The sequence below is a fragment of the Coregonus clupeaformis genome, chromosome 21, assembly GCF_020615455.1.
Source record: "Coregonus clupeaformis isolate EN_2021a chromosome 21, ASM2061545v1, whole genome shotgun sequence".
NCBI classification, from domain to species: Eukaryota; Metazoa; Chordata; class Actinopteri; order Salmoniformes; family Salmonidae; genus Coregonus; species Coregonus clupeaformis.
Genome location: NC_059212.1, coordinates 34,239,972 through 34,259,334, shown reverse-complemented (window position 1 = coordinate 34,259,334; position 19,363 = coordinate 34,239,972). Strand labels below are relative to the sequence as shown.

General features: G+C 40.4%; 2 protein-coding genes across 3 annotated transcripts in view; one reads left to right on the top strand and one right to left on the bottom strand.

The window, feature by feature from the left end:
* Positions 1-2,060, bottom strand: part of LOC121535308 (desmoplakin-like) — a 35,975-nt gene extending 33,915 nt beyond the window's left edge. For both annotated transcript variants that reach the window (XM_041842252.2, XM_045205880.1), the window contains exons 1-3: positions 2,020-2,060; positions 943-1,027; positions 216-337 (exon numbers count right to left, since the gene is read on the bottom strand). In XM_041842252.2, coding sequence (XP_041698186.2) covers positions 216-307 — 92 coding nt within the window. In that variant the 5' untranslated portion in view covers positions 308-337; positions 943-1,027; positions 2,020-2,060. The remainder of the gene's footprint in view (positions 1-215; positions 338-942; positions 1,028-2,019) is intronic.
* Positions 2,061-17,523: 15,463 nt separating this feature from the next.
* LOC121535307 (solute carrier family 22 member 23) overlaps positions 17,524-19,363 on the top strand; it is a 67,239-nt gene continuing 65,399 nt past the window's right edge. The window contains exon 1 of the mRNA XM_041842251.2: positions 17,524-18,374. Within this exon, the coding sequence (XP_041698185.2) occupies positions 17,922-18,374 (453 nt within the window). The 5' untranslated portion in view covers positions 17,524-17,921. The remainder of the gene's footprint in view (positions 18,375-19,363) is intronic.

The following is a 19,363-nucleotide window of genomic DNA, read 5'->3' as shown; positions in this document are numbered from 1 at the left end:
AGGGAGGGAGAGACAGGAAGTGTCAGACATGAAAGATAAGAGGAGATTTGTCCCATCTGTTTTTAAGCACAAATGTAAAAGAAAACAAATATGCAAATACATTTATCAAATACACACAAACACACACTCTTTCTTTCTTTCTTTCACACACACAAACACAGATGCATTCTTTCACACCCTCTCTATCTCTCTCTCACACAGACAGCTGTCCTTGCCTCCTGATGATGATATCATTGGGTTGTCTCATTTGCTGCAGCTCTATGGCACATCCATTCAGCTGGTCTATATTCTCAGCGGACATAGTCATCAGCTTGTCCACCTCCACTGCTGGACCACCCTGGGGGAGGACAATCATATGGTCAGTACAACAATACACACACACACAACCCAGTACTGTCAACATACTCACACTGTCCACAAGACTGCCCAGTAAGCTACTACAGATCCACTACCTTATTTGACCAGTTTCTCACAGCAGGAAAATAATCCTACAGCAACAGGAAATGTGAAATATTATGTGAATCCTGCTGTGCAGGAAAATTATGTGACAACTAAGTGATCAAATTAAGATAGCAGGTCTGTAATAATGGCCCATTCATGAAGAAAAAGGCAAAGAGCTCTTTTCAATTTAGTAATTCTAGTGAGATATTGGGATGCGTGAGATATTATCAGTCCAGCTGATGACCACAGCTGCTACCGATGTTGCATCAACACAGATAAACCTGTTTCTGTTTACATAGAAACATCCCAGACTTCAATGTAAAAAATATGGCTTCATATTTGTAAGTGAAAGATCAGTTATAATGCTGACGCTAAACCAATTTAAATTCTGCTCTTCCACAACCAAATATGGTCTTGTGTCAGTGTATGTGTAAGTGCAGGCATGCGTGCATAAGTGTGATTTCATCCATAACTATGCTTTGACCTATGTAGAGCACTTACTGCCTGGAGAATCTGCTGTGCTCTCTGCAGGTACTCCTGACACTGGCCTTGCAGGAAGGAAGCTTTGTTTTGGATGAGCTGCACACTAAACATTACAAAACAAGGAACACACCATCAAAATTTGTTATATTGTAACACACAGCATCCATTATAATAACTTTCGTAATCTGCATTATACTAATATGAACAATATTAACAAGGTAGTTGACATCATTTGATGACATCACTTCTTGAGCAATAGCTGGGGGAGGATCGAGTTAAAAGTGTGTGTGGTGTGTTGAACATTTCCAACACATTTCAGCTCTTGAACACAGCTCAATGGATCTTAATGTATTGGCTCTGACCCAGAATATGTGTTGAGTTGAATAATGTCTGTGATTGTATTCTAGATAATGTAACCTAGGCTATTGAAACCCTATAGAATAAGGGAATTGACCACTATTGTGTGACTGTAGTTTTATCATCTAAACATAACATAAAACAGCACTTTATAAGTGTAAAATGCTATGGATATATCATACATTTGATTCCTCAAATCAACGACCATTGATTTCAATGTATTTAAATGTGTAATTAAATGTAATGATAATTAATAAAGCTTTTAAATAAACAGTGAATTTTCTGGGTATTTAATGATCTAATTATATAATTAAAAGATATGCTGATACAATAGACTATTATTATGTATTTGACAAAACAGAGTTTCATTCATTTTCATTGTGCATATCTTTAATGAATGGTCTATTCAACACTTATCTAAAACAGTCCAGGTTTATATTTACACTAGAGCTTGGGACTATAAGGTTCTATCTGCAAAAAGATGATTCTGAGATAATTGGCATTAAAGTTCCAAACCCTATAGGTTGAATGGTGTCAATTGTTAAAAGTAGTCCTTGTTCATAGAATTGTATGGTTAGTTAAACTTTGAAATCAATGTTTTTTTTTTGGTATACATTTTAAAGTGAAAAATCAGCATTATGTCAGCATAATTACATTACCATGGAATTACCATGGAATTGCCCCCTGTGCTTTATTTAGGCTAACTGTAATTCTGCATGTAAGGTACACATTACATACCTTGCTCCCCCTCCGTAGCCCGCTCCACCTCCCCCTCCGTAGCCCCCTCCACCTCCCCCTCCACCTCCCCCTCCGTAGGCCCCTCCACCTCCACCACCTCCCCCTCCCCCCATTGAAGATTTGGAGAAAGTTTGTGAATAGATGTATCCATCTCCATATTCTTGTTGATAGCCGTTTCCACCGACGAAGACCTGGTTGCTGTCATTCCTGGGAATGGTGAAACTGCCGCTCGTCAGGTCTGGTCGAGAATTAGTCCTCCGACTCATGGTCGGAAGTCTACTTTGAGAGCCGTGCATACTCATTTCCAGTCCTGTTTATGATTTGCAATTCTGTTAAAAAAAGGTAAATGGTATTGGAAGAAGTGTAGTCCTTAACGTCAATGGAGCTCGTCCCTGCGCGCAACCTCGACGACGTCTCCTGTAACGCAGATATTGTACTACTGAGAACACGGAAGAGTGTCGTTTTTGGACGGAGACCACACCTAGCGGTGTCTCAAACGAAGACAGACAGTAGGCTGCCGTAACGCCCCTTGTTACTTTTCGTCAGTGGACTATATTTCTGATTGGAGGTAACTTTCTCCTGCTGGGAATAGGCCGGAGAGCTGTGCAAAGAATGAAATAATTTGAGGTCGGGAAGGTCGAATGAGGATAATAACAGTCCTCACTCGACCTTCCGTACATCAAGAATCTTGTGAAGCGCGTTATTATCCTCACTCGACCTTCCCGACCTCAATAATCCTGTGAAGAGCGTGACAAATTATTTCATTCTCATGGTTTCCTCTTTTTCAAACGAATTGCTTAAATGGATAATAAGGGCTTAAAGGCTACTGTGAAATTGTTGGGACAATATTGTTCTCTGTTTGCAACATTAGAAAGCTAAATATGAAAATATGGGAAATAATGGTTTTATTTGTTTAATCAATTCGATTTAGACATAGTGTGCAGGAGATGCATGTTTATGAGCAACCGGCTATTAAAGGGAAATAAGAAGAGAGAAATGGAGGAGGTACACACCCAGTCTGAGTCAGAGTTTAAGCTCTGCTCCAGTATGGGAGACTTGAACACCTAGGTGTGTGCATGCATGCATGAGTGAGAGTGAGAGAGGGAGAGAAAGAGAGGGAGAGAGAGAAAGGGAGAGTATAGTGGCCTTTGGCCCTTTAGGCAGACAATGAATGAGCATCAACATAGAATCAAAGACAGTAACTCCACACAAGTGAATAGATTGTGCTATGCTGGAACAATTGAAGTTGATCTGAAGTTTGTTACAATACCATCCAAACATTTATTGCTGCTGTATGAGCAGCCATGATACCATCAACATTACGACACTCACATTCTCAACATTATCGACCATTCCATCTTAAACTTACAAATAGTGGCCAGACATTAACCTTATTTTTGTCCTAAAGATAAAACAACACAGTCATGTGTCTCTTTTTAAACAATGGGTCAGAAAGAGTGGACATTCCAGATTGATATGTTCTGCCCTCTGGTGTTTAAATCCTGGCTGTGTTGATTCCTAATGGACTTACTGCACTCTCTCTGGTGTGTGTTTGTGTGGTCCTATTTTTGTATCATGAGCTATATCTTTGATATGTAGGGAGCAGCAGAATCCACTATTAGGATCTCTTATAGAACATTCCAATGTTTATGGTTTTCTCTCCTCAAGCACCAGTGATTTGCATGTGCATATACCTCTCAGAGGTGTTTAAGAATGTCCTCCTAGGGCTAGGCTATTGATATAAGGTAATGAGATGTTTATAACCAATACTGGAACACATGCATTCTCTGCTATGGGTATGGAGGGGTGTAGACACTTCACAGTTTAATTTTGATTGAAACATGGACAGTAACGTTTCTATTTGGCAATGTACAGTATTTCACGCAGCACTTGTACCAAACAGTTCTACCCCATTCTTCTCTACTATATGCACAACCAGAACCAGGCCATTGTTCTTGTCTTGAAGGGGCAAAACACACAGACACACCCAAGGGACACGTTGTTTTTTTCAGCAGCAATGGAGTGATCATGTTTGCTTTTCTCCTTTCTTTCTCGCCTTAGATGTGTAATAATCCCTACTGCACCAGCAACAAACCCCAGAGCGAGACTGAACATGCCAGTGTCACAAACATCGTGTGTATAGTGTAAGTTAACTGTTCTGAACACAGGGCAGGGCACCACTTGACTATCATCACCTAACAGAGACTGCAGCTGAGGCAGGATGAGACTTGTGTCACTCTGACTAACTCCCTCTAACAGAATGGGGTTGGCATCATCAGGTAGTTAACAGAAATATGACAATTAGTTACAATTATCATGTCCATGCCTCATTTTTGTATGTGTTGTTAATGTCTAATTCTATAGTATGGAAAGTTGGAAAGTGTGAGTGTAGAGGGATTCAGAGGCATAGTCAGAGTTTATGAATCTCTTACAGACTCACTCAGCCGTGACTAAACAGTACAGTTGGTGTGACACAGGGTTGGGCCTTCATGTCCGCTCCCTCCCTCACCCACCTCTCTCGTTGTCATCAAGGGGGGTGTCTATTTTATTACCCTGTCTTACCTCTAACCCTCTCTCAATCTCCTCTTACCTCTTGTAGTCCAGTGCATAGGTGAAATAATTACGCATTTTATGATCAAATGAACTTGGTACACTAATACTAGATACCTTAAGGAACATTTTATAGATTGGAGGCTGTCTGAGAAGCCTTTCAGTCAACCAGGGTGGCCATTTTAATAAACAGGCTGCCATTTGGATTTCCTGTTAGAAGAAAATAGTTTAAAATCATTCCAAACAATATCAAAATGACTTTGTAATGTTATCTACCCACTAAATAAACCCCACAGATAACAATTAGGGTTAGGGGTTAGGTTTAGTAATTAGGAAAATAGGATTTTGAATTGAAATACATTTTAGGTCCCCACAAGGATAGTAAAACATATTCTGTTTGTGTGTGTGTGTGTGTGTGTGTGTGTGTGTGAGCGAGAGAGAGAGAACATTCTACACAGCAGTGAATATGGATTGACAGCACTGTGTGAGCCTGAGGCAAACCTCCAATGCTTTCCAGCCAAGGATTAATCACCAGCCTAGCTAGTGAGTGTAGCCAGTTTCCAACACACACAGGTCAACTCATGCACCTACTGGGCGGCTCGCTGCCACACCTGAAATTGTTGCCATGGTGACAAACAAGCAGGTTTGAATGATTATATCAGCATAGTGAGTGTTGCTATGTGAGGGCAGGTCAGGTTTCTATTGGCAGACACCCATGTGACAGGCTACATTGACAGGACCAGGTTTTGTCTATGTCTTCGATCTTTGTATCAGTAGGAGCCGCATAATAATTCTCATCCCACGGTTGACAGTAGTGTTGTTGTTCAGGTCTGCCAGTGGAGGTCAGCAGTGTATCAGTTAACACAATACTGCAGGCTAGAACACTGTCTGTAGGCCTTCAGTAAGTGGCGATGTCCTAGGAGCTTGGAGAGAGTTGGAGTTGTGGCAGACTGGTACCAAATGGAGCCTAGTGGTGTTTATTTATTTGTTTGAATCTCAAACAAAGAAATAAGTAACTGGGTTATGTGTAATTTGCATTCACTATCTACATTTAAAGTAAATACCTTGTAATCTATGTACTGAAAAATAATGTGGTACCAAAATAATCATGGAAAAGCATCACATTTTGGGGACAGTTCCACCACCAACAAAACCTCTACCTGACAATAGTAGGCCTACGAATTACGTTCAAACTTTTTGTGTAAACTATAAAATGACAATGCTGTAGTGACACACTGTAACCATCAGAGAGTGGCATTGGCACTAAATCAAAAGAGAAGGGAGGTGAAAGTGGTGAAACATTAAAGGGCGACTGCACTTCCTGATTTGGCCTAGTTTTATATTTGCCCTTACTGCAGTCTTTGGCCAATTTGCGTCAAGCTCATATTTTCACATGCAAATTAGTTTTGTGGCAAACTTGCGGCGACTTGTGAACTTCTGGGAAATAATTCTGGGAAAGTTATGGCGATCATTCTACTGTTTGCTACAAACTCATGACTATGCCAATTAGATCAGCTTTTTGGTTACTTTGTGTATTAACATTGAAATGTCGTATTTATACATAAACCAAATCACATCACTTTAAATATACTTGCTTCTCACAGAGAAAACTAAACTAAATGTACTAAATTTACTAAACAATGTGTATTCAATGTCTTAGCAGATAAAAATAAATCCAATACAACTTGAAATCAGCATGCTAATGAAGAAAAGAGCAAAGACTGAGTATTTCCCAAATAAATTGTTTATTTAATATCTTCATGTAAATACAACATTTACATGAGAGACATGTGAACACTATGGGGATGTTTACCTTATGTTTAAAGTGGCAACTACATAATTTGGAGCCAAGTGATAACTGATCAATGAGCTTTGAACCAATGGATGTTTAAAAGAGAATGAACAAAATTGAAATAATTAAAACAACAAAAGCAAAATCAAACCCAGTTCAGAACTATTGCCTTTTTGAGTGAACTTTGGCGATGGCAGCCCTGTGGAAGTCCTTCGTCCAAAGCTTGTTAAATGCACGCACTGAAACATTAAGAAAACACAAAACAAAAATATTAGGATACTGAAAATAATTACTGAAAAAACATTTTCTATGTTGGCATCTTAAAAGGTAGACACAGGGCTAATGGGCTGGTTTGGCTTTGGAAAAACGGTGTCAGCTGTTACAAAGTGACCTTGGTGTTGCTATGTTTCGAACTGAAACTGGCATTCTATTTATTTTCAGCAAGGAAACAATGTTTCTGCCTTGTATAAATGCTTTATAAACAAACAATGTAGCCAGCATAAACTGGGACTAAGGCCTACTAAATCTACCTTTAAATGTGTGGTCAACTGTTTCTAGAGAGCCACAGTATACAAGGTTTTTCTCCAGCCAAGCATCAACACAGTTTATTAAAACAAATTAACTATGATCTTCAATCTAGACTGGGGTCTTCATAATTAAGAGCAAGTTCTACTAGTTGTCTCTTCTTCCTGACTCAGGTGTATAAGGCTTGGCTGGAAAAAAAAAAGCTACATCATATTGAGTTATGCCTAATATGGCAATTCATAATATTTTCCCAAAATGAATGATTGTTAACTGGCATCACAAAGCCATTCATACAAAAAGCCTTGACCTGGTGCACATTTCTCTGTCCTCAGTTTGACTGAAGGCCTCAATCTGTATTTTTTCCTTGTAACTAATTCTTCTAGAAAGAGAACAACACATTCTCAAGATGAGCTAGCTAGCTATTCGTTTAAAGTAATTAAATATCTAATTGTGACATAATGAATTTATAGGCTACATTTATGAAAATAAAACATGCATTTGCTTACCTTATCAAGCTTGAAGACAATCCATTAATGTATCTCTCAAAAAAGTGTTATGAGTGAGTGCACCACAAACATCTTTCCAGGGTGTTGATGCTTCCTCTTCCCAAATCAGCCTCTTCCAACACCACAGGTAGAGGAAGGGTATCCAAAAGTGAAGTTTTGCTTTGATGTCAAGTCAGCTCATATTGTTGTTACCTTAGCTGTTGTGCTAACTGACATGCTACTGAACAGTGACACTAGCATATTTGGTATTAAAAGACAGCAACGTATTCACCTAAAAATAAGTGTTTAGGCAAATCATTAGTTAGTTAACCAGCTAGCTAAGCACTAGCCAGCTAGCTAAGCACTAGCCACCAGCTAGCTAGCCAGTGGTGCTGACAGATTGAAACTGATATAATTTCAATATATCCTATTAAACATGATATATCCAGGCAGCTAACAATTGTTTTGTTTATTAGGAAGTTTAATTAATAATTTAGACACTCACTGGACAACTTTGGTGGTTAACTTAGCTAGCTAGATAACTTGGTTTCCATTTTCCAACTGATTTTTCTTCTCCCCCTGACTAGTCATCAATGGTTACTGGTCTTGGAACACATGTGTTCTCCAGAAACGGCTTCTGGTAAACTGTTTGCCACTACTGGCAATAAATATTATTGCCACAGGTTTGGCACAGATTCAAATAGAATTTTGAGAGAGTTGTGAGAGAGTTGTTTGCCAGAAAAAAAAACTCTGGCGAACTGTTGTGGCAAACATTTGCAAACTTCTGGCAACATTTTGTGGCACACTATTTAATTTGCAGCAAATTAGCCACTAACTTGTGGGACGTTTGCCGCAACAAATGATCTTTGGAAGGGTGGTTCATTAAGAAATGCTAGCAGCCATGACTGAATTCAAATGTGAGTCTGTTTTGGGGTTTGGTTTGATCTGGGTTTCTCGTGTGTGGGTTTGCAGGTAGGAAGAGTTAGCCAAATTATTTCGCCAATTAGCTTCAGCCTGCTGGTGTGAGTATGACCGTGGCAAAGTTGGTTTGTCTTTGGATAGCCTATCTCCGGGGCTAGTTAGGGACCGCCAATAAATTACACAATGTAAATGAGACCATAGTTTCATGTTGCACATCTTTTAGATTTCTCATTAAATGCTTTCAATATTTGTATATGGATTTCTACAATTTAGAGTTGGTTTGAGGTTTTTAAGTCATTGAAATTTGGAGCTATGGGCATTTTAACATATTGTCCCATGTACATTGTGTATTTTACAGATAGTCCCTAACTAGCCCCATAGGGATATCCAAAGTCAACCTACATTTACCAAAGGCATTAAGATCAGGTCACGTGCAGCTGCACTCCAAAATTGATGATCCAGCTGTGGGCAGGATTGAAACAAGCACAACTTTTAATTTACCTTGTGATGCAGTCACGACCACAAGTCTCAAAAAACTCTGTTTTGGACAAGACTGACTTTATGTCCAAAATTATTATATTTACACTTTGTAGTCAATTTTGACAGTATAATAAATGTTTCTGACTCAAATAGATGCCTCATAGGGTGTTTTCTAAATGAGAAGTAGTTTTTTAGGGGCAGTTGCTCTTTAAATCATGTACTTCATATTGATTTTGTTTTGTTGATTTCAAATAATTTCCTAATTTTCCTCATGGTTTACAGTTTTTTGTTTATAGTTAATCATTACTAAAATAATATGTAGTAAAGCTCATAAAATAATATGTGGTTGACTGACTATATTGCACAGATGACATTAATATCTCTCTCTCGCTGTAGATCTCTCTGTGTGTAATAGTAAAATAACCCCTTGCGTGTGTTTGTGTGACAGTAGGCCCACCCCCTTAAAACAAATCTCAACTCAATTGCATCCTGTCTTCTCCTTTCCCTCCACTATGACAGACCTGCTATTGTCATATATATAAGGACAGGCCACTGGGCCTACTAAACGTCTCCTAGGCTAAACACATAACAATGGAGACCTTTGTCGCTATAAAGAGCCAAAGCCTTGTTATGCACCCTGTCGGCGTATGCACTGCTGCGAGTGAGCGACAGACAAAGCCGGAGGGTTGCTCAAAGTTCCGCCTCTAGTTTACCAGCCGGTTAAATGTTTTCATCTTTCTTCTTATTCTGCAATTACAGAATCTGTCCGTGGCACTCCACCACTGTGAAAATTACTCAACATGTCTGATGTACATTTAACTTTCTATATATCGGATGACGTGGTCGGGAAGAAGGAATAGGCTATGTGTTTACAGAACGTCAGAGGACTGTATTTCACAATTTGGACAGATGTGTTACCTGTAGCGCCCTCGAGAAAGGGGCAGTGTTTTACTCCCTCCCAAGGCTTACTACTTCTTCCGGCACAATTGTATGCTAATGAGATGTAGCCTATCCAGCAGAAGGAAATATTGGTGATTAAAAACTTCGCATTTTGTCGCGCTTGTTTATTCTAATCTTGGAAATTTGCCAGCCTGCATTTAAACCTGCTTGCTGTCACTCAAGTGGCCTAGTGCACTTCGTTCAGTGGCAATAGTCCATGGAGTCCATCTAAACAGGAGCACAGAGAGTCCTGATCATAAAGAAGTGCGTCTTATTTATATTTCAGTGGTTGCTTGCACAAGGCTTTCACCACCAGAGCCGGGGCATTGACGCATTTTGGAGTCGACGGGTAGCACTGCCAACCCGGCTACGCTACAGACGCATCCATGAGCAAAATCGCGATGGCCGTGGTGCAGCTCGAGACGGAGGATGTGAGATGTGAGTCTGGAAGGAGAGTTTACCGTCTAACCAGACACCTAGGTATTTGTAGTTGTTCACATACTCAAGGTCAGACCCGCCGAGAGTAGTGATTCTAGTTGGGTGGGCGGGTGCAAGCAGCGTTCGGTTGAAGAGCATGCATTTAGTTTTACTAGTGTTTAAGAGCAGTTGGAGGCTATGGAAGGAGTGTTGTATGGCGTTGAAGCTCGTTTGGAGGTTTGTTAACACAGTGTCCAATGAAGGGCCAGATGTATACAAAATGGTGTCGTCCGCACAGCGCTGGATCCGAGCGTTACCAGCAGCAAGAGCGACATCATTGATATACACAGAGAATAGAGTCGGCCCGAGACTTGAACCCTGTGGCACCCCCATAGAGACGGCCAGAGGTCCAGACAACAGGCCCTCCGATTTGACACATTGAACTCTATCTGAGAAGTAGTTGGTGAACCAGGCGAGGCAGTCATTAGAGAAACAAAGGCATAGTGTTTATGAACTGACACGCAAAACGACACCGGATTCAAAAATTAGAATCTTTCAATTTAAATTATTATATAAAATTCTTGCTACCAATAGAATGTTATTTATATGGGGGATACAATCTTCCCAGCTCTGCAGATTTTGCTGTGAAGAGACAGAATCATTAGATCATTTGTTTTGGTTCTGTCCATTTGTAGCTTGTTTTTGGACACAGGTCCAGGAATGCTAAAGGATTGCAATATTTACCTGGAGCTAACCTTGCAGATAGCATTACTGGGTGATCTGAAAAGTCATAGTCAAACGATCAATAACATAATAATACTTTTAGCAAAAATGTTGATTTTTAATTAACAATCTGTAGAAGCAATGAGAATAGAAAGGTTCAGAACTTTTGTAAAACATCACAGTACAGTTGAAATATATATGGCAAATAGAAATCCTATATGGATGGTGTTAAGAGAGAGATGGGAGGTGTTGAATGGAGTTGAAGGATGGGACTAATAACAAATAACAACAAATAATAACAAGATAACTAATAATGTAAGCATACTGTGTCCATAATAAGTATATACTGTAGGTTGTATGTTGGGAGCTTTTGGGAAAGAGTACAGTTAGAAAGATATGGCATATAGAAGCAAACCGGATGGACATCATGAAAATGATCGGAGAGGTTGAGAGTAGAAGAAGTTCAGGAGCAAAAACAAATAAAATAGAATTATTGTAAAATTGCCTGTGTCCATAAAATATAGATAGTAAGTATAAGCTGGAAGTAGAGGCCTAAGCATTGTTGTTCACTAATTTACCCCAAGTAGGGAAAGGATGGCGGGGTTGAAAAGTAATAAAGGGGAGTATATATATAAAAAACATGGGGGATTGGAAGTGATGCAGACAATTACATTGATGGAAGTTACAATCTATCTGCAATATTAAGCTGATCTACCCCCCCCAAAAAAAATAAAAAATAAAAAGAGGCCACGGCTTGCGTGTGCTAGCGGGCCGGGGCTAGCAGATGGATCTTCGTGGTTGACGTCGTAACGGGAAGCCAGTTGAAACCACATCAGATGATTTCGTCGGCAGACCAGTCGTGTTGGATCGGCGGGGCTCCGTGTCAACACTAGGAGGTCCCGTCCAGTTGACAGAGAGGTAGATACCCGGGAGATGGGCCTGGCTCGAGGCTAGCTGAAGTCTGATTAGCCAACAACAACATCCATTTGGTTGCAGCTAGCTAGTTGTGATGATCCGGTGTTAAAGGTCCAGTGATTCAGTGATTCCGGCAGAAAAAACGATATGTTCTGGGTTGATAACGGGCTGTGCAGACAGTGCAGACTGGCCGATAATAGTCCAGGCTAGAGCTGGCTGGTAGGTAGGTAGTGCAGGCCACGGACAATGGTGAAAAACCGCTAACGGTGGCTAATAGCAAGTAGCTAGTGAGCGAGAGAGAGAGAACATTCTACACAGCAGTGAATATGGATTGACAGCACTGTGTGAGCCTGAGGCAAACCTCCAATGCTTTCCAGCCAAGGATTAATCACCAGCCTAGCTAGTGAGTGTAGCCAGTTTCCAACACACACAGGTCAACTCATGCACCTACTGGGCGGCTCCCTGCCACACCTGAAATTGTTGCCACGGTGACAAACAAGCAGGTTTGAATGATTATATCAGCATAGTGAGTGTTGCTATGTGAGGGCAGGTCAGGTTTCTATTGGCAGACACTCATGTGACAGGCTACATTGACAGGACCAGGTTTTGTGGGAAAAGTTTGGGAATGCAGCATATTAGTGATATTGCACAATATGAAAAGTTTGGCTGAAACATTTGCCTTTTGAATAATTGTATTTTTGTAGAACAGGATATCTTGCCCAGAGCCACTTTGAGTAAGAAAATTACCTTGAACATTCATATGCTACATGACAGGCACATTTTTAGATCTATGTCTTCGATCTTTGTATCAGTAGGAGCCGCATAATAATTCTCATCCCACGGTTGACAGTAGTGTTGTTGTTCAGGTCTGCCAGTGGAGGTCAGCAGTGTATCAGTTAACACAATACTGCAGGCTAGAACACTGTCTGTAGGCCTTCAGTAAGTGGCGATGTCCTAGGAGCTTGGAGAGAGTTGGAGTTGTGGCAGACTGGTACCAAATGGAGCCTAGTGGTGTTTATTTATTTGTTTGAATCTCAAACAAAGAAATAAGTAACTGGGTTATGTGTAATTTGCATTCACTATCTACATTTAAAGTAAATACCTTGTAATCTATGTACTGAAAAATAATGTGGTACCAAAATAATCATGGAAAAGCATCACATTTTGGGGACAGTTCCACCACCAACAAAACCTCTACCTGACAATAGTAGGCCTACGAATTACGTTCAAACTTTTTGTGTAAACTATAAAATGGCAATGCTGTAGTGACACACTGTAACCATCAGAGAGTGGCATTGGCACTAAATCAAAAGAGAAGGGAGGTGAAAGTGGTGAAACATTAAAGGGCGACTGCACTTCCTGATTTGGCCTAGTTTTATATTTGCCCTTACTGCAGTCTTTGGCCAATTTGCGTCAAACTCATATTTTCACATGCAAATTAGTTTTGTGGCAAACTTGCGGCGACTTGTGAACTTCTGGGAAATAATTCTGGGAAAGTTATGGCGAACATTCTACTGTTTGCTACAAACTCATGACTATGCAAATTAGATCATTTTTTTGCTTACTTTGTGTATTAACATTGAAATGTCGTATTTACATAAACCAAAGCACATGACTTTAAATATACTTGCTTCTCACAGAGAAAACGAAACTAAATGTACTAAATTTACTAAACAATGTGTATTCAATGTCTTAACAGATAAAAATAAATCCAATACAACTTGAAATCAGCATGCTAATGAAGAAAAGAGCAAAGACTGAGTATTTCCCAAATAAATTGTTTATTTAATATCTTCATGTAAATACAACATTTACATGAGAGAAATGTGAACACTATGGGGATGTTTACCTAATGTTTAAAGTGGCAACTACAGAATTTGGAGCCAAGTGATAATTACATTTTAGTCATTTAGCAGACGCTCTTATCCAGAGCGACTCGCAGGAGCAATTAGGGTTAAGTGTCTTGCTTAAGGGAACATCAACCGATTTTTCACCTAGTTGGCTCAGGAATTAGAACCAGCGACCTTTCAGTTACTGGCACAACGCTATAAAGCTACCCACTAAGCTACCTGCCGCCAGGTAACTGATCAATGAGCTTTGAACCAATGGATGTTTAAAAGAGAATGAACAAAATTGAAATAATTAAAACAACAAAAGGAAAATCAAACCCAGTTCAGAACTATTGCCTTTTTGAGTGAACTTTGGAGATGGCAGCCCTGTGGAAGTCCTTCGTCCAAAGCTTGTTAAATGCACGCACTGAAACATTAAGAAAACACAAAACAAAAACATTAGGATACTGAAAATAATTACTGAAAACATTTTCTATGTTGGCATCTTAAAAGGTAGGCACAGGGCTAATGGGCTGGTTTGGCTTTGGAAAAACGTTGTCAGCTGTTACAAAGTTACCTTGGTGTTATGTTTCGAACTGAAACTGGCATTCTATATATTTCTCAGCAAGGAAACAATGTTTCTGCCTTGTATAAATGCTTTATAAACAAACAATGTAGCTAGCATAAACTGGGACTAAGGCCTACCTGACTAAGGCCTACCTGACTCCCGAGTGGCGCAGTGGTCTAAGGCTGTGGCACTAGAGATCCTGGTTCGAGTCCAGGCTCTGTCGCAGCCAGCCGCGACCGGGAGACCCATGGGTGGTGCACAATTGGTCTAGCGTCGTCCAAGGTAGGGGAGGGTTTGGCCGGCAGGGATGTGGGTTTGTTTCCCACAATTTTATTTATTTATAAAAAAACATGTATGAATTCACTAACTGTAAGTCGCTCTGGATAAGAGCGTCTGCTAAATGACTAAAATGTACTAAATCTACCTTTAAATGTGTGGTCAACTGTTTCTAGAGAGCCACAGTATACAAGGTTTTTCTCCAGCCAAGCATCAACACAGTTTATTAAAACAAAATAACTATGATCTTCAATCTAGACTGGGGTCTTCATAATTAAGAGCAAGTTCTACTAGTTGTCTCTTCTTCCTGACTCAGGTGTATAAGGCTTGGCTGAAAAAAAGCTACATCATATTGAGTTATGCTTTATATGGCAATTCATAATATTTTCCCAAAATGAATGATTGTTAACTGACATCACAAAGCCATTCATACAAAAAGCCTTGACCTGGTGCACATTTCTCTGTCCTCAGTTGGACTGAAGGCCTCAATCTGTATTTTTTCCTTGTAACTGATTCTTCTAGAAAGAGAACAACACATTATCAAGATGAGCTAGCTAGCTATTCGTTTAAAGTAATTAAATATCTAATTGTGACATACTGAATGTATAGGCTACATTTATGAAAATAAAACATGCATTTGCTTACCTTATCAAGCTTGAAGACAATCCATTAATGTATCTCTCAAAAAAGTGTTATGAGTGAGTGCACCACAAACATCTTTCCAGGGTGTTGATGCTTCCTCTTCCCAAATCAGCCTCTTCCAACACCACAGGTAGAGGAAGGGTATCCAAAAGTGAAGTTTTGCTTTGATGTCAAGTCAGCTCATATTGTTGTTACCTTAGCTGTTGTGCTAACTGACATGCTACTGAACAGTGACACTAGCATATTTGGTATTAAAAGACAGCAACGTATTCACCTAAAAATAAGTGTTTAGGCAAATCATTAGTTAGTTAACCAGCTGGCTAAGCACTAGCCAGCTAGCTAAGCACTAGCCACCAGCTAGCTAGCCAGTGGTGCTGACAGATTGAAACTGATATAATTTCACTATATCCTATTAAACATGACATAACCAGGCAGCTAACATTTTTTTTGTTTATAAGGAAGTTTAATTAATAAGTTAGACACTCACTGGACAACTTTGGTGGTTAACTTAGCTAGCTAGATAACTTGGTTTCCATTTTCCTACTGATTTTTCTTCTCCCCCTGACTAGTCATCAATGGTTACTGGTCTTGGAACACATGAGTTCTCCAGAAACGGCTTCTGGTAAACTGTTTGCCACTACTGGCAATAAATATTATTGCCACAGGTTTGGCACAGATTCAAATAGAATTTTGAGAGAGTTGTGAGAGAGTTGTTTGCCAGAAAAAAAACTCTGGCGAACTGTTGTGGCAAACATTTGCAAATGACTGAATTCAAATGTGAGTTGGTTTTGGGATGTGGTTTGATCTGGGTGTCTCGGGTTTGCAGGTAGGAAGAATTAGCCAAATTATTTCGCCAATTAGCTTCAGCCTGCTGGTGTGAGTATGACCGTGGCAAAGTTGGTTTGTCTTTGGATAGCCTATCTCCGGGGCTAGTTAGGGACCGCCAATTAATTACACAATGTAAATGAGACCATATTTTCATGTTGCACATCTTTTAGTTTTCTCATTAAATGCTTTCAATATTTGTATATGGATTTCTACAATTTAGAGTTGGTTTGATGTTTTTAAGTCATTGAAATTTGGAGCTATGGGCATTTTAACATATTGTCCCATGTACATTGTGTATTTTACAGATAGTCCCTAACTAGCCCCATAGGGATATCCAAAGTCAACCCACATTTACCAAAGGCATTAAGATCAGGTCACGTGCAGCTGCACTCCAAAACTGATGATCCAGCTGTGGGCAGATTGAAACAAACCCAACCTTCATTTACCTTGTGATGCAGTCACAACCACAAGTCTTTATGTCCAAAATTATTCAATTTACACTTTGTAGTCAATTTTGACAGTATAATAAATGTTTCTTACTCAAATCGATGCCACATAGGGTGTTTTCTAAATGAGAAGTTGGTTTTTAGGGGCAGTTGCTCTTTAAATCATGTACTTCATATTGATTTCAAATTATTTACAGGTTTGGTTTACAGTTTTGTATTTATACATTTAGCAGACACTCTTATCCAGAGCGACTTACAGTTAGTGCATACATTATTTAATTTTTTCATACTGGCCCCCCGTGGGAATCGAACCCACAACCCTGGCGTTGCAAACACCATGCTCTACCAACTGAGCTACCTCCCTGCCGGCCATTCCCTCCCCTACCCTGGGCCAATTGTGCGCCGCCACATTGGTCTCCTGGTTGCGGCCGGCTATGACAGAGCCTGGATTCGAACCAGGATCTCTAGTGGCACAGCTAGCACTGCGATGCAGTGCCTTAGACCACTGTGCCACTCGGGAGCCATATATTATAGTTAATCATTACTGAAATAATATGTAGTAAAGCTCATAAAATAATATGTGGTTGACTGACTATATTGCACAGATGACATTAATGTCTCTCTCTCGCTGTAGATCTCTCTGTGTGTAATAGTAAAATAACCCCTTGCATGTGTGTGACAGTAGGTCCACCCCCTTAAAACAAATCTCAACTCAATTGCATCCTCTCTTCTCCTTTCCCTCCACTATGACAGACCTGCTATTGTCATATATATAAGGACAGGCCACTGGGCCTACTAAACGTCTCCTAGGCTAAACACATAACAATGGAGACCTTTGTCGCTATAAAGAGCCAAAGCCTTGTTATGCACCCTGTCGGCGTATGCACTGCTGCGAGTGAGCGACAGACAAAGCCGGAGGGTTGCTCAAAGTTCCGCCTCTAGTTTACCAGCCGGTTAAATGTTTGTATCTTTCTTCTTATTCTGCAATTACAGAATCTGTCCGTGGCACTCCACCACTGTGAAAATTACTCAATATGTCTGATGTACATTTAACTTTCTATATATCGGATGACGTGGTCGGGAAGAAGGAATAGGCTATGTGTTTACAGAACGTCAGAGGACTGTATTTCACAATTTGGACAGATGTGTTACCTGTAGCGCCCTCGAGAAAGGGGCAGTGTTTTACTCCCTCCCAAGGCTTACTACTTCTTCCGGCACAATTGTATGCTAATGAGATGTAGCCTATCCAGCAGAAGGAAATATTGGTGATTAAAAACTTCCCTCGCCGCATGTTGTCGCGCTTGTTTATTCTGATCTTGGAAATTTGCCAGCCTGCATTTAAACCTGCTTGCTGTCACTCAAGTAGCCTAGTGCACTTCGTTCAGTGGCAATAGTCCATGGAGTCCATCTAAACAGGAGCACAGGGAGTCCTGATCATAAAGAAGTGTGTCTTATTTAAATTTCAGTGGTTGCTTGCACAAGGCTTTCACCACCAGAGCCGGGGCATTGACGCATTTTGGAGTGGACGGGTAGCACTGCCAACCCGGCTGCGCTACAGACGCATCCATGAGCGAAACCGCGATGGCCGTGGTGCAGCTCGAGACGGAGGACCATCAACCAGAGAACGGCTTCGTGTCCCCCGAAACAGAGTTGCCGGGATTGCTCACACGTATCGACGATTGTGTCTTGCCTTTTCTCGGGGGGTTTGGGAAGTATCAGAGACAGCTAATCGTGCTAACATGGATTCCGGCGTTATTTATTGGATTCAGCCAGTACTCTGACGAATTCCTTCTTGCTCAACCGAATAACACATGTGTTCCGCTAACGGCAAACACGACTAATTTGACTATAATTCCTTCCTCTTTATTTCATGGTCCAAATAATAGTTTCCCGCGAACAGCGGCGTACGTTTATTACAATGGCACCCACAATGATACAGCCAGGCATCTGCAACATTGTATGTGCAAGGAGTGGACCTTTGAGCTGCATACGGGACTCATGCAGAATGTGGTTACTAAGGTAAGTTTCGTGGCCAGTCATTGAGCAATAAGGGCTGCATTTACATAGTTTATTTTATGTCATTAAGGCCTATACATTTATTCCTCCCTCGATTCAAATGAGGTGCATTGGATCAATTGCATTATAATATCAGCATATTGTGTCTGTTAGCAGACGAGGGTTTTAACATTATCACATTGTTTTATTGTAGGACTCCCTCGATTCAAATGAGGTGCATTGGATCAATTGCATTATAATATCAGCATATTGTGTCTGTTAGCAGACGAGGGTTTTAACATTATCACATTGTTTTATTGTAGGACTATAGACCTATTGCAGTCTCTAAAAAAAATCGTATTGTTTTGTTATGGGCCGGCACCTGGCTTAACCGTCACACCTTTATGAGTCTAAAAGCATGTGACTGGTTCATGCATTGCTGCCTCCAATAGCCTGCTAGCGCATGCAGCACAGGAATGGATTTTTCAACAATGGGCTATCCCTGTATAATAACACGAGCTGCTCCACTGAGTGCTTTAATAACCTATTCATGGGGCTATGAATACTCATGGACAATAACTACGAGTATGTCGGCAGGAGAGACTGTTCTGTAGCCTATAGCTGAATAGCGCATCTACATGCCGACAGTTCCTAACCAGGGATGGCATGCCATGACTCATCGGAGCAGCTGATGAGGTGCGACCTATAGTGGAGAGATGTCCCTCGCCCTATGACCACAGCGGAATGTGCCGGCGGTCATAATGGCCCAGACCTAAGCGATGCTCGAGCTTTGATCTAGAGCAAAGGGCATGTCAAGCTCGTTAGTGCTCTCCCTCGCGCTACCCGAGAATAATGACTTACCTCTTTTGCTTATGTCACTTGCTCTAAATAAAAATCAAACGATAGTCTTTCTTTCTTTCTTATCTGAACTTGTTTTATATCTGAACAGTAACCTATAAACCCTACTACTGTGCCCGGTTTCAACTCTGTAACAGACATGTATTTTTATTTAC